The 14,827-nt window shown below is 39.8% G+C and overlaps 1 protein-coding gene across 1 annotated transcript in view; it reads left to right on the forward strand.

Annotated features, from left to right (window-relative positions):
* The first annotated feature begins 2,388 nt into the window (after positions 1-2,388).
* LOC138053351 (olfactomedin-like protein 2A) overlaps positions 2,389-14,827 on the forward strand; it is a 12,444-nt gene continuing 5 nt past the window's right edge. The window contains exons 1-7 of the mRNA XM_068899999.1: positions 2,389-2,430; positions 2,967-3,043; positions 3,699-3,890; positions 7,912-7,984; positions 8,736-9,003; positions 13,351-13,601; positions 14,103-14,827. The exon at positions 14,103-14,827 is cut by the window's right edge and continues 5 nt beyond it. Coding sequence (XP_068756100.1) covers positions 2,993-3,043; positions 3,699-3,890; positions 7,912-7,984; positions 8,736-9,003; positions 13,351-13,601; positions 14,103-14,362 — 1,095 coding nt within the window. The 5' untranslated portion in view covers positions 2,389-2,430; positions 2,967-2,992 and the 3' untranslated portion in view covers positions 14,363-14,827. The remainder of the gene's footprint in view (positions 2,431-2,966; positions 3,044-3,698; positions 3,891-7,911; positions 7,985-8,735; positions 9,004-13,350; positions 13,602-14,102) is intronic.

Genomic DNA, 14,827 nt, shown 5'->3' on the forward strand with positions numbered 1-14,827 from the left:
GCCAGTTGCGGTTTTAAATAACGGTATATTTAACAGCTGTGAGTTTCTAGTTTTGCGTGTTGATATTGATGAACGTTTAATGAACTGATCAGATAGATACCCCGGAACAAGGCCATTCATGCATTTAAATGCCATAATTGAATCGCGATAATACATGTGTTGTTTCACGGGGAGCCAGTTGAGTTGTTTGAGAATGGGAGTAAGAATGTGAGGGAGCAAGTCAAGATTAGATTTGGGTTAATTTTCTGGTGTTTCATAATTATAAGCGATAAAAATTACTGCATTGCACTGAAAAATAAGACAAAAGTGATACAAAGCTGAACGACCAAGAAATTAAGGTTTGCATAGTCACGGTCACCAATAAAGCTAAGGATTTCAAGTTGCTCACTGCAATGATATAAATCGGTTTATACATATTGGAAAGGAAGAAGGAAGAAGGAAGAAGTACTATATGTTGAAATTCATCTTATAAAACCAAATAATTCTGCCCACCCCCCACGTTCATTGCTCAGTGAACCCAGATTAGGTGGCTTGAAATACGCTCAAGATTAGCCTGGTTCCCACTTGTGCGATGAATACAAACGCAAGCATTAGCATGAGAAAAAATCGTGTGGGAACGGCATGGAGTAAAATAAGCATAAACACAAGCATGTACACAAGAAAAGGAAGTTTTCCTTCCCTTGTGCTTGTGCTTATCTCACGCTTGTGCTTATTTCACAAGTGGGAACCGGCGTAAGTTAAGCATAAGCAGGAGCACGACGATTCGCCCGCCATCTTGAATTTTACTATAGATCTTCTCCGACGTTATTACGCTTGCGTATGCCAAGTTTGAAACACTGTCTGAACGTCGCAAAACTCATCCTTGTTCTTGACGCTTATGCTTATCGCTCAAGTGGGAACCGGGCTCAACTGCCCAAAAGTTTTACTTATTAGCGCTGGGAGCGAGGAAAGGAGCGTATTTCTTCGCGTTTTGGTCATTGAAATAAAGCTGTATCCTTTAGAGTTGTGATGAATTTGATGACCTATAGCTTACATGAGTCTCTTGCCTGTAATTTCATTGTTTAGTTACAAAGGCGTCCGGGAGGTCATAGATTCAACACTTCTGGAGCAGTCAGGTTTTTTCCGGCTTGAATCATGATAGATAAATGAAACTGCAAAGTGACATGGAAAGTGACTAAACTACTGCAATTTCGTCAAATCCTTGAGCTAAGACTTTTGGCCTCACATCAGAAGCAGTCGACAAAATTGAGAGCTTCAACGGCGCTGTTCATCGTTCTTCACTTTATGACGCAATTTTAACTCAGATTTAACTTGTGCTTGCTAATTGTCTGACAAAATATAATTTCAGCACTATCGAGACTTCTTGTGGACTAAAGAAGCCACTCAAAGTGTAGATTATAGCATTCATCACGGAAAAAGTATCCTTGCCTCAAAACAATATTTGAAAACAATCCATGATTGTTCATCGCTATTATGATGCCTGAAATGGGGTCAATTCTGCAATTGCTTTCGCATCTGTTGAATCCACTTTTCCCCATTTCAGGAAGAGCCACCGCCCAACAATGCATATGGTTAGGTCACAATTGTTACCATGGTTAAGGGAATTTTACTATCGCAAACACAGCGTTTAGTGACCCCTTTAATCACTGTCGCTATATAGCTACGACGACAGCCGGGATTAAAGTAAAATTTATTATGGTAAACGGCCCTAAAAAACCATGATTTATCCCGAATTAATCCCGGCGAGTTAAATATTGCTGACCTTTTTACCATAGTTAACTTCTTTTAATATAGAAAACGGCCAAGTGGGACCTGAATTGATGTCTTAGGGCAGTTACTGACAAGGCAGAAAACTGGCAAAAAAAAAATGTATTTGCTACATTATGAGCAAGGTGCCGAGAAAAACAAACTACGGCAACGAAGCAAGCGCAGGAGAAAAATCTAAAAAAGGTCTATGTTGTTAAACACGGAAAAAATTCCTCATCTCTAAAAATGCAAAGTTTAAAGTACACAAAAGATTTTGATTGTTAATTTCAGTTTACAGTGTCCCCAATTAGCGCTCCAGCGCTAGAACGACTAGACACTCAATTAAAGTTCCTTTCCTTTTGTTTTTTTTTTTTCATGCACGCTCTCTTCAAACTGCTCCCTCAGCTGAAACCAGGTCACTCGATAAAGCTTTTAAAGCAATGATAGTCTACTGACCGATTCATTTTGCACTGGGAACACACGTGGTAAGTTGGGTCTGCTGTTTTCTTGTTTGTTGGTTTTCACGTGCCCTTATCGTTTGTCATGTTTCTCAATATCTTCTTACCTCCTCAGAACAGTCTAAACCGTCTTCTAGATGAAAAAACAGTCCTTGATTATTGAAGCTAGTTTTTCTTTCTCTTTACAGAGGCTAAGATTTCAAAGCTGTTTTAAGTCTACGGGTTGGTAAGTTCCACTATTAGAACGGTTTTCAATTGAGTAAAAGTGAAACAGCATAAGAAACTTACTAACAACAGTTTTTCGATTGTAAGGTTTTAGAGAGTCAAAAATAATTTAACTATAGTTTTGATGTTTAATATGCCACATTCTCGTTTACTTGGGCTTAGTGCCGGCTTCATGTCGCGTCGCCGGGGCGATTTTTGTTATAGCCTGAACACTGAAACAAAACAAAAAAAACCTGCGAATCCGCCTGTATTCTTCTTCTCTTCCTTACAACCGTGTGTTCTCGGACCGAGTCCCGCCGGCAAATGACGTCGTATTTTCGTAGCGACCTTTCGTCATGCATGACTCTTCAAGACTCTTGTATTTGTTTGTATGTATTTGCTTGACTTTATGATTTGCTGATTTGGCTCTCTTCGTCAGCTCTTATTGGGCGAAGCAGTAACTCAAGAGAGTCGAGTTCCAGGGAAATATTAGCAAATTATCAAATTTATCAAACTACAATTATTATGCTTGTCTCATAAAGCGTGCTGTTTTGACAGATCTGGACGATCCTTTCCCAAGCGAGATGATACCCCGCTGTTTGTTACTAGTTTGCTTCTTAGGTGCTATCGTTGAGGTATCTACACTCTTTTTTTTATAAGAACGTCTAATTTTGGAGCTGAGGCTGAACGTTCTTAATTAATATGTATTTTTGCGACGTGAGGCTGAAAACGTTCTTAAGATCATCCTAAATCTACATCAGACTTAATTTCACCTGCTGACTTTGATGGTGTTGAAGTTATTATGGAACGATTATAAATAAGAACTTCTCATTATCACAAACTGAGATGTGTATCATGCAATAAGAAAACCAAGACAAGTGATCTCAGTCGTTATTGACCCGCACGTCAACTATGAATTCATTTAATTTCATACAGGTTATTTTTGTAAATTACCTTGGTGTTTTACACATATCCAGCTTCCAACGACTCGGCCCGGATGTTTAATTTCTCGGGAGCCAATGGTGGAGGAGGGAAATTCGAGGGAGAGAAACAGCGTCCAGACTGAAAGATCTCCTCAGTTTACTAAGGAATTGCAAAAAAGCCTTGGAAAACCCAGGCTTGAACGAAACTCCAATTCTTGGCCCCATATTCAAAGACAAGGAAAGGTTCTTGACGTCTGCAAAATTCAAAAGAAACAACAATTAAGTATTTTTTAAACTTTTGGATAATTTAATTTGAAATGCATTGGTATGAATACGAATAAATGGCATTCTGTAATCCATCTTTCAGGGAATGGTGCTTTCTGATTCAGTGGAGAATCAGCTTCAATCCAATAGATCCATTTCAGAGGATAACATACTTCATTACAAGCGATCCTCTCCGGTAAAAAGTAAGCAGCTATCCAAGCGGGTACAAGCGGGGGATAAAATTCCTTCAGAACACACGGTGGATGAACTTGTTCTCGAGCTTGCAAAGAAACATGTATGTACAGTAAATTACTTGCCGTAACGATTGGTACTAGAGTTTAAAGTGCCCATCATCTGTACTAACCTTTCCCGCACTTAACTTGTCCTCTAAAATTGTCCCAATTGTATTTTACTGTATTTGCTGACATTTCTATTCGCTTTGAAAGACGGAAAAAGTGGTCATCGTTTGATACATGACCGAGCAACGAAGGGGAATGGGTTCGATTCTGGGTTGACGTCACAAATTACTTTGCATCACTGTTTGATATGACGGAAATTGCAAAGTTTTTGAGACTAGGGCCACTGTTTGCTGTCATTTATAGCAATATTGCCTAAGGGCTTAATCATTGGGCAAAGTATTTCTGGGTGAGTATTCGAAGTCGACGTTCACGCAATGATTGCAACCTTTGTTTTGACGTTTCATTTTTTTGTGCTTCTGAAATCTGCATCTTTTGGCAGACTGAGAGTTCGCGTTTTTAAGTGCTTGTGATCATAAACCATTATCGGCTGATAGCAGCGAGGACGTAGCGGGTCGAATTATCAAATAAGGCAGTCTTCGTCTTCCAGGAAACCCTAATAAACATTTCGTTTATTCAACGTAGTGGCTCCTTACAATAAACACGTGAAACAACGCTTGAAAAGATAAACCACAGGTTCCCCAAACTGATGCAATCAGTGAAAACGTTTTGGAGAAAACAACTGTACTTGATCATGAAGCCGAAAAATATATAGGCGAAGTATTGAATAGAAGCGACTTCTTACCTTGTGGCGTGCTTCGCCAGTAAAAAAGAAGGTGTAGTTGGTTAGTCCATGGAAAATGTAACCTGTTAGCTAAACTGTTAGCTAAACTGTCCCCTAATGTAACTTATTCTAATTCCGTCCTTTCGCTGTGGCAAAAACTGCGCTACCTGTCCTTACATTTTCCATGGACTAGCCAACTACACCTTCTTCTCTACTGGCGAAACACGCTCCATTAATTTCCACATAACTTGCAAAACTATAAAGCTTATCTACATGATTCAATGTAACAGATGCCATCTACAATACATAGGAGAAACTAAACGACGTTTAAAAGACCGTTTTAACCATAGTTAGTGAAGGGGGACTAACTATGTTTTAACGAACATCGCCGTACTTTAGATAACGCTAACACCAAATCCAAACCTACTACAGTCGCAGAACATTTCCTCTCCTCTCCCCACAACATTTCTAAGGACATGCAATTAATTCCCATCGAAAAAATATTTTCCAACAGAGACTCGATCCGTAAGGCCAGGGATCCTTTTTTAATTTCAAAAGGCAGGACAATTGATCCCAACGAAGTTGGGTTCAGTTTATTATTTACAGTCACTTCCGTTATTTTTCCGTTACTCTCAGTATTAGAATTCAAATTTGTTGTAATTAACTACCATATTTTATCACATTTTCCCAGTATTACGTCAACATCCATTTAATATATATATGTACATAGAAGCAAGCCAATGTAAACTCTCATTGTAGCTGAAGAAGGCTGGTTTGGCCAGCCGAAATATCGCACACCACTAAAATCAAATCTACGTTGTATCGGCTCTTGCTCAAAATATTTAAATTTTTGCACACCGGATAGGCGACGGTGTTTTGTCTTAGCCAAAAGGCAATAAATATACTAATGAAAGCGAGTAGTCCAATAACAGCAAACAGCGGCCGTAGTCTCAAAACCTTTGCTTTCATATCAGTATAGAGATTCTTCCTGCCATGACGTCGACCCATTGTTATTAATTTGCCAACCAGAATGTAATTGACTGTTAAAACAATGACTTCTTTTGTTCCGTGGTTGGCAAATTTGAATATCAAAAGAAATGTGGCGTCAATGTTTGTAAACAGGAAATATCGCTATTATGTAAGATCTGTTAAATTCACTTGGTTTCGTCAGCCATTTTGAATTCTAGTGCGGATTGCCGCTGTAAACTTGTTCCCAGACTCCGGTTCCCCGTTCCCGTTTCCCCGTTCCCCGTTTCAACTTTTAGTAACATCCCTCCTGAGATGAGCTTCCACAGGAGCCCATCTTGATGAGCTCCTGGTTTCCATTATTTCCAGGAGATTACCACATTTTCCTCAAAATTGAGCATATCTACACGCTAAGTTGATCGAGAGCATGAATAGGCTCCTGTGCCCAATTAAAACCAAAGTTGCAGGATTTTTCGCTTACATTGTACAGCATGAAGAAGATGGAGTAGTAGCGAAGTCCTTACGACGGTACTAATTTATTTTGAAGCGAAGGTTTCGTTGCCGTAGCCGTTGTCATTTCTTTGGGGACTTAAGATCTACCACGGCGACGACGACGAAACCGTTGACCAGTGCAAAATATAACTTTGCACTATGGCAAGTCTTTGGCTATTTTTCCATTCGCGAAGTATTCTAAAAGTAAGTTGGTACAAGCTGTTTGAGAGTAAAAATAAAAGAATGAAAGGTTCACATTTGTGTGAAACCTTAAATTTGGTGATTTCATGTCGATTTAACGCATAGTACAGCAGGGCACCCAACGAAATCTATTTCCTAAATGCATGATAATGGACAAAAAACTTTCAAGAAAACGCTAATAAAACATTTTCTAAGTTGGACTTTTGCTGGTAAAAAAGGTGTTCCGCACTCCTAGGATTTCCAGCTCCCAGCTAGATTGTTAGGAAACTCCCAGCCAGCCGATTTTGTGTCACTTTTTCCCAGTCAGCAAAGAAACTCGTTGTTTGGCTCGCCAAACCGATCAAAACAGGTTTTTTCCTTAACATGCAATGAGTTGAACCAGCGGTAAGCCTGTCGAGGAAGAGTTCTCCTCCAGCTGTCTCCCCCAGTTTCTGTTCTCATCCAGCCAGCCGGTTTGAAATGCTCAAAATATTTAAGTTTTCCCAGCTAAAGAGTATGGAAATTACTAACTTGCCAGCCAGCTGAATTTCCATTGCGGAACAGATATTTTGAGAAACGCCTTCCTTGAGTGCCCCTGGTACAGCAACAGTATGTTCTAAAATGCGTACCGCGCACGTGCAGCACGACTATTTTTCCTCTTTTAACCAATGACAATATTGTTTTGTGGTGTTGTCGTCGCCGTAGCTATCGTCGTTTTTGTCGCATGCGACAAGCTCACGACAGGCCTACGACATGACTTACGATTCTCGCAGCGTTTTAAAACATGTTTTAAAATGATACGACCCTTTTTCTGACGTACACGACAATCGTAAACGAGTTGTCGGTTTGATTCACGCGAAAAAATTGGTGTCGTAGGCCTGTCGTAAGCTTGCCACATGCGGCAAAAATCGTACCGTGTAAATGGACCCTTTTCTCTGCCGAGAAGAGGGTGCCCACCCTCTCCTCCGCGGAGAAAAGCCCTGGGAACGAAGTTGTCCCCAGTTACGTATGTGACGACACCGTGAGCATTCATCAATGAATCTTTCGCTCCCTGTCTTTACCTCAATTCTGTTCAAATCATTTCGGCCAACAAGATAGAATACTTCGGAATACTAAGATAAGGCAAAGTTATAGTGTTGTTCTGAACGCCCTAACTGGAAGCCATTTTGTTCCTATTCCTTGTTATCTGATCTGCTAGTTGTTTCTCAGTTCTTGCTGACTGACTAGGCGGCGACAAGGTACAGTCACAAGCCAAATGCTTCTGTCGTGTACGATTTCTTATCCATTTAGTAAAGAAAACCGTAAGTTTTCTCGACTGAAACGTTTTGTGAAGGAAAGAAAGTTTTCTTCCTTTCTTGGTTTTCTTTAAAAAAATGTTTCGCAAGCTACCATTCTTACTTTTAACTGACGTAGATCGTACTCATTTCTTTGGAAGCCAGACATTCTTATATCAAAATCTTGTATTTTTCTCTTCGTGTGACTACACGTAGGTGTTTCTTTCTGTGTCAGATGCCTTTAAAGTATCACACAATAAATTCGTCTAGACGATTTTAGCGTGTTTGGCATAAAAAACGGCCGCTATTTAACTTCCAAGTTCAAGTTTTCTCCGTCAACGGATCTACTTTGTTAATTAACTTGTGTCTATTTTTTATTTTTAGCTTCTGAATATGATAGTTGAAGAGCAGGCCAGTATGGGTCAAGTAAAAAAGAGTCTCCAAACTTTGCAACAAGGTCTGTTAACTCGATAAAAAGCTGTTAGCAAGGGGGGCTGGGAAAGAGAGCACCAAGGCAAGGGGAATGGGGAGAACTTCCAGCTTTTAAGACTTTACTCGTTATTCCCGTTTAAACGGTTTGGGGTTTCAATTCGCAACTCTATTTTTGGCAAATTTTTTTAAAGCGCCTGACGCCTTCCCCTTTCTGCTTCCCTCAGCTGCTCGCTATCGCATATACATTTCTTTTGTTTAGCGGTCGATTGGCGGAGGGGTTGGCGCAGTGGTAAGATCTCTGCCTTCCAATCCTAGGGTCCCGGGTTCTATTCCCGGTTCTGCCGAGAGTGGAATATTTGGCGACCTTCTTTCCCGCTGAAGTTCACTCAGCTTTCCATCCTTCCGAGGTCGGTAAATTGAGTACCAGCATGCATGGACTGCTTAGAAGCGGCTGCAATTTGCGCCTGTATATGCTTCCAGTCCGCTGGGGGTAAACTGATCATTGTAAAGCGCCTTTGAGACGTTTGTGATAAAGGCGCTATATAAATGCACGACTTTACCTTTGACTTTACCTAACAGGCTACTATCGTTCTCCTTCAGTGGTTCCCACAGACCTCCTACCCTACCGAGTTTTTAGTAGTTTCTATCTCCCTGTAAATAAAATCACTTGTATTGAAGCCACTTGCGACTGTGTTTCATTTTGCATTTTTTTTGCAGTTGTCTTAAGCTTAAATTTGACAAAACACAAACACATTGTTTAATTTTTTTTTTTGCAGATTGCTGTTCCCCGATTAAGTCCGTTCAATTGCCTGTAACACACAATGCCAGGCAGCGTACTCAAGGAGCGTGGATGAAGGACCCACTAGGAATCATGGGACAAGATACCATTTTTGTCATGGAGTCTTACTGTGCAAGGAGGGACGTTGAAGAATTTGAAAACATGGAAGCTTTCAAAGCAGGCATAGCCCATAAAAAGCATACTTTACCATACAATTATGACGGAACAGGAGCAGTGGTGTATGGTCCATTCCTCTATTACAACAGGTGCGTTTTAATTCTTGAAATAGGGTCTGAGTTATTTGAAGCACGGTTTTCGCTATATGTTGACTTCCATGTCAACATATAGAGTCGATAATTTTAACAAGGTTTAGGTAGTGCCAAACAATTCTTCTTTTCAAGTCATTTTCATTTTTACTGGCCAATCCTTATAAATAAACGGTGTCCGGCATTGTGTAAGCAGACTCCGGAAGGTGACAGCAGAAGATGAAAGGCTTTTTAAGCAACTCACTTTGACAAATTTCTGAATGAATGAGTGGATGAAATGAATGAATGACAAACGAACAAACAAACAAACAAGTACAAGGAAAGGTTACGTTTGTACAAACGTTGGCCGTGTAGCACTTATATTTTAAACAGAATTAACTGACGAGAGTGTAGTGTAACGTGAATTGCTAGATTTCTTTCCCATACGAACCATGTGAGCGTTAGCCCTACTGATGGAACTGGGCCCACACAAGGACAGAGAAAAACTCTGACCACCCTGATCAGAGTTTTTCTCTGTCCTTGTGTGGGCCCAGTTCCATCAGTAGGGCTAACGCTCACATGGTTCATATGGGATAGAAATATAGCAATTCACGTTACACTACACTCTCGTCAGTTAATTCTGTTTAAAACGAACAAACAAACCGAATGAACGTCATTTTGGCGGGAAAAACGTGACACCGTCGTCATCTTAGTACGAGGTTTTGCAAAAATGTCGTTTTGTCGAAATAAGTCAACAACATGGTAGCAGTTTTGGCATTTTTCGATCAGCAAAAAGGCTCAGTTACCAGCAATAAGAATAACTGAGCAACCTATACTGCTAACACGGAGTAAGAATAATCGTATGATTATAAAAATCTCAAGTATTTTCGCTAAAAACGGGCAGTCAAAACTCGTACTCGTACTCGTCTTAGAATCTAAAGGTCCCTAATAGGACACTCAAGTACAAGACTATTGCCATTAATAATGACGTTTATGACAATATGTAAGACTGGTCTGCAAAACAGTGAAAGTACTAGTCGAGGCGGATCAGTCATTATAGACTTACAAGAAAGTGAGATAAGGGCACAATACTAAATATGCTAGTTAGAAGTGATAAGCAAAGCTATCTTCAATAAAGTATGGTAACTCATCACGAAGAATGGGTATAGACACATAAAGAAGAAGTAATTGTGCTGCCGGTAAAATCCGTTTTCAGGTTGAATCCGTTCAATCCAGGTTAAATCGGTGATCCTCATTTTACCTAGGTTGAATGCACACCCAGATGAATTGAAGAAACGTTTTTGGAGTATAAATTAAGGACGGTGCCTACTATTGTTACTGCGCATACGTTCTGCGCATCTCGAGATACTCGGATTTCCTATGGCTGGTGCTTATTAATACAGGGATATGTTTACGCGGTTTAAAACTATGCGGAGAAAGCAGAACTTAGCAAGTGCTCTTGGTATCCAAAAAGAAAATAAGGGGTAACCATGCATTTTTCAGAGATAATTAAGTTTCAGTTTGGCTATAGAATGCCATACATTACTTTGTATTTTAAAGCTTTTTACAAATATTGTTGATTAATTATCTTCGAAAAATGCGTGGTTACCCCCAATTTTCTTTTTGGATTTCAATAACACTTGTTAAGATCTGCTTTTTCTGCGCATTCAGTAAACTGCGCAAAAATACCTTTGAATTAGTAGGCACCGTCCTTAAGCCTAGAGAAAAATTAGGGTCAGGTTAGGATTATGCGCCGATAAAATCGAGACTTCCACATCCCTCCTTCCTGGGCAAAGCCCGAGCATTTGACTATCTTCTGTGCCCGGGGAGTGGGGAATTTGACCATTGCCTGCGTGGGGTGGGGAAAATTGAACCGGAAGTGTCAGGATTTTTTTTTTCGGGCGCCAAGTCGCTAACAGCCATAAAACACGAGTTTGGACGAGATGGAAGAGATTGAAGGAAGAGATATAGCATTTGTGAGCGATTGGCTTACAAAAAAGATCTTCAAAACATGTCTGCGAGGGAATTTTGGCCGCGTAATTCGTCTTTGTCATACTCAGTATAGAGTGAATACAATGTGGTACGTTTTCACATCCTCCATTCATTGTTAAAGCTCTGAAAGCTGTACGTTTCTGTTAGAGGTAATTAAACGACACTGAACAATTTCAAATAGTTAGGTGCAGTCGTTAAAGCTCTAGGCTCTGTTGTTGATAAGTATACAGGTCCCTCGTTAAAAAACCGTTGCCGTATTTCGGAGTTAGAGCAGCTTATACTTGCTCATTGACATTGTCCAATCTAATTAATTCAATTTTCAAGTCACTTTTAATAGTTTCAATATTAAAGTTGTGTTTTTGTAGTAGCTCAAGTTTGGTAAAAATGGCAGCATCATATAAAGGATCACGAATTATGTGTTAGCATGTCTATACGTACACAAGCTTTCTTAAGACGACAGGAGCCGCCGACGATTGTTCTTTAGTAGCGAGGGTATGACAGACCGTGAATCCGACGATAGGGTAGGGCATTTGAACACCGTTTTCGCCTGAGGGGGCGGGAATTTGAACGATCCAATCTTCAAAAGTTCAAATGCCCGGGGGTGGGGAATGTTGAAGTTTCGAGTTGATCGGCGTATTAGTTTTGGTTATTTACATAGATATTAAATGACCAATCACTGAAAAGTAAATAACGAAAAGAACAGTGTTGGGTTGAGCATGTTCGTCGTTGTAGTGTTGTGGTGAAAACACAGCACTACAGGTCTGGAAGGTGCGAGTTCGAGTACCGCGGTAAGTGCATAGCACACTTCTTTATTCCCTTTCAATGTTGTAATGTTGAGAGTGAATTAATAAGCAGTGTGTGAATACAGAAACCGATAAGATGATACCAAAGATTAAGAAGATGTGTTGAGATTCGTAAGACAGGGCTTGAGGAGGGAAGGTATAAGTATCCTTTTTAGAGGGGGTTTAAACTAGGTTAAGTGCATAATGCAACCGTTGAAGGTAAAATGCAGATCAACAATTTAACCTAAGTTAAAACGAATTCAACCTGAGAACGGATTTTACCTGCAACATACACACCGGACTATAGATTAACATTTCTAATTATTTTAAGCTGTAATTGTTTGGGTGGTATCAGCATGATCATCATATTGATTCAGAATAGTTAAGAGGGCCTTGCCGCGGCAATTTGGCTTTAATTAAATTTTTTTTTGAGGGTTTGCGTAATGAAGATGGCATCTCGTTCCACACCCTTTCACCTACTCACGAATAGGCTTTGTACTGAATTTCTACCCGAGATTTCTTTATGTTTAAACTTTGGGCTGCGAGGACAGAGTATTGTAGAAGTGCACTCTTCTGGTATTTGTGAAATGGATTTATTCTGAGTGTGACATGCTTAGTTAGTTATTTCCCATGTTACAGTTTGAGCATTTCTGTCATCCGAGATTTTCTCTAGATCATTCACCATTTGTGCAAGCCAGGCGGAGCCTGATTCAACAGAGTCAAATCAATTTTCCCTACCCACCCTCCGTATTTTTGCTTTCTTGTGGATGACGTGTGTCCCCTCATCTTTGCTGGGATTATGTCTTCTATATTTGGGTATGTCCTAGGTTACCATGCTGATTTTCAATAAACGTCCTAGCCCAATAGGGCTTGCATGGCCAAAATATCCAAAACATATCAGCGTGGTATTATTTGTGTCCCAACAAACGGAGCTCGCCCAGAGCAATGCCTTGCCAACAATATCAGTCAGACTGTATGGAGTAAGAAGCATAAAAATCTTTTATTTCCTCTGGGCTATAATTTTCCTTTAATATTAACTAATTCATCTTTGTACAAATAAATTATACTGTTCTTAAAGACTGTATACTTAAAAAGTCACTGGGTTGAATTAAATTTCATGTTAGATTCCATAGTTTAATACTGCGATTAAAAAGGAGGACTGATAGGTAATTGATTTACAGAAGGGCGTTTCCAGACACTTTATATCACTAGATCAGGATCGTCAAGTACGTCTATGGCTTACCCTCATAATAAAACTAATGTCGGCGGCTATCGATGAGAATTCCAAGATATTTAACATATTCCTTTGGTTCAAGGGAACATAATTTTCTTTTTCCATTATCTTTATAACAATTTCCATTTAGCGAATCAACCTTTCTTGGTTGGGTCGAAATATAACATAGTATTTAAAGTTAATCTGTTTAACGTTAACCAGTCATGTACCCTTGCAAGTTCTCTGTTTACACTCGTGGGATTAAGCTATGCTAACAATTGTTCCGCAATACTGCTGCTTGCACTGGAATTGTCGAAACGGTGCATTCTTAAGTGTTCATTTCAAAAGCATTCTGAGCCATTTCCTCATTTCAATTTACAGGGAAAATTCACCAAAAGTTGTCAAGTTCAATTTAAAAACAAATAAACTCGAAGCAGAGATTACTTTGAGCGGATTTACACAAAGAAGAAACGGCTATCGATGGTGTGGAGGGTATTGTGCAGTAGACCTGGCTGTCGATGAACAGGGCCTGTGGGCCTTATGGGGTGATTCGGACAATTCGAGACGGCTATATGCGCAGAAGATCGATGTCGTGAAAAACGTGGTAACTCGCTCATATGCCTTATCCACTGGTAAGTCATTTGATTCATTTTCTGGCTCGTATTAGACAATTACGTACATTTCGTGTTAGCGACATTTTCAACGTCAGCGCGTAGTCATTTTGGTGCCTCAAAACCAATCCCCTGAGAATAGACCTCTATTCCTACCCAAGCAATTCCATTTTCAAGGCGAAAATTTGACGCAAGAAATGACACAACTTCATTAGTCATGCACTTGTCTTAAAGAAGACTGAAAACTCAATGCTTGAAATCAGCATAGGATTCAAACCTATGAGAACGCGATTGCGCGACACATTGCAGTCACCCACTGAGCTCTAAAGCCATCTGGCACTTAATGTACGTGTTCCTTTCTATACCAGATGTCTTTAACGTATCAGACAATAAATTCGTCTAGACGAATTTACGACTATTGGTATTTCCAGCGTTGAGCTATGAAAAATATTTCACTCGATCGCTGCTGTCACTATTGTCTCCTCGCGGTCATGTAATATCGCCCATTTCTTTCTTTCACAGAGGGTATGAATACAATGGGCAATGCTTTCGTTGCTTGTGGAATTATTTACACAATTGACGAGTACAACCCCAGGGAAACCACAATCAACTTTGCGTACGACACCAAAACGGGACGCACCTGGAACCCCAACATAAAGTTCACCAACCAGTATGGCTACAACTCCATGGTGGATTACAATCCAACGGAGAAAGTGCTGTACGCTTGGGATAACCAACGTCTAGTTACATATCCTCTCACTTTTGAGGAACGGCAGCAATGAGCACGGCAAGTTGAAAATGCTGAAAGAGCGAAGTGGCTAATAACCGTATGCATCTATATTTTCACTGTTCGAAAGTTTTTGGTGTGTCCTTTAAGAGATATTTCTTTTGGACTTTAGTTTGATAAACGAATGCAGAACAATAATAACAGAATCGATACAACGTAGATTAATTTTTAATTATTTCCAGCTGGCGAAACCAACCTTCTTTAGGTACACTGAGAATTTACATTGGAGGGCTTTTTAATATTTAGTTTAATAATGTTTGTGCATCTTATCATAACTTCAGACAGCTATTGCATGTCACTTAGGCGAATGAGTTTTATGCTTTTCTTTGTATTTAAAAAATTGTGTTTCATTCTAACTTGTATACGTCAATTTCTAAGTGTTGCAGTTGTTATGGGTAATTTTATGTTTGGTTGTAGCCGACTTCAAGTGCGACTTAAGCGCGATTAAAATAAACCATCA

This window comes from Montipora capricornis, chromosome 6 (assembly GCF_036669925.1).
Source record: "Montipora capricornis isolate CH-2021 chromosome 6, ASM3666992v2, whole genome shotgun sequence".
NCBI lineage: Eukaryota > Metazoa > Cnidaria > Anthozoa > Scleractinia > Acroporidae > Montipora > Montipora capricornis.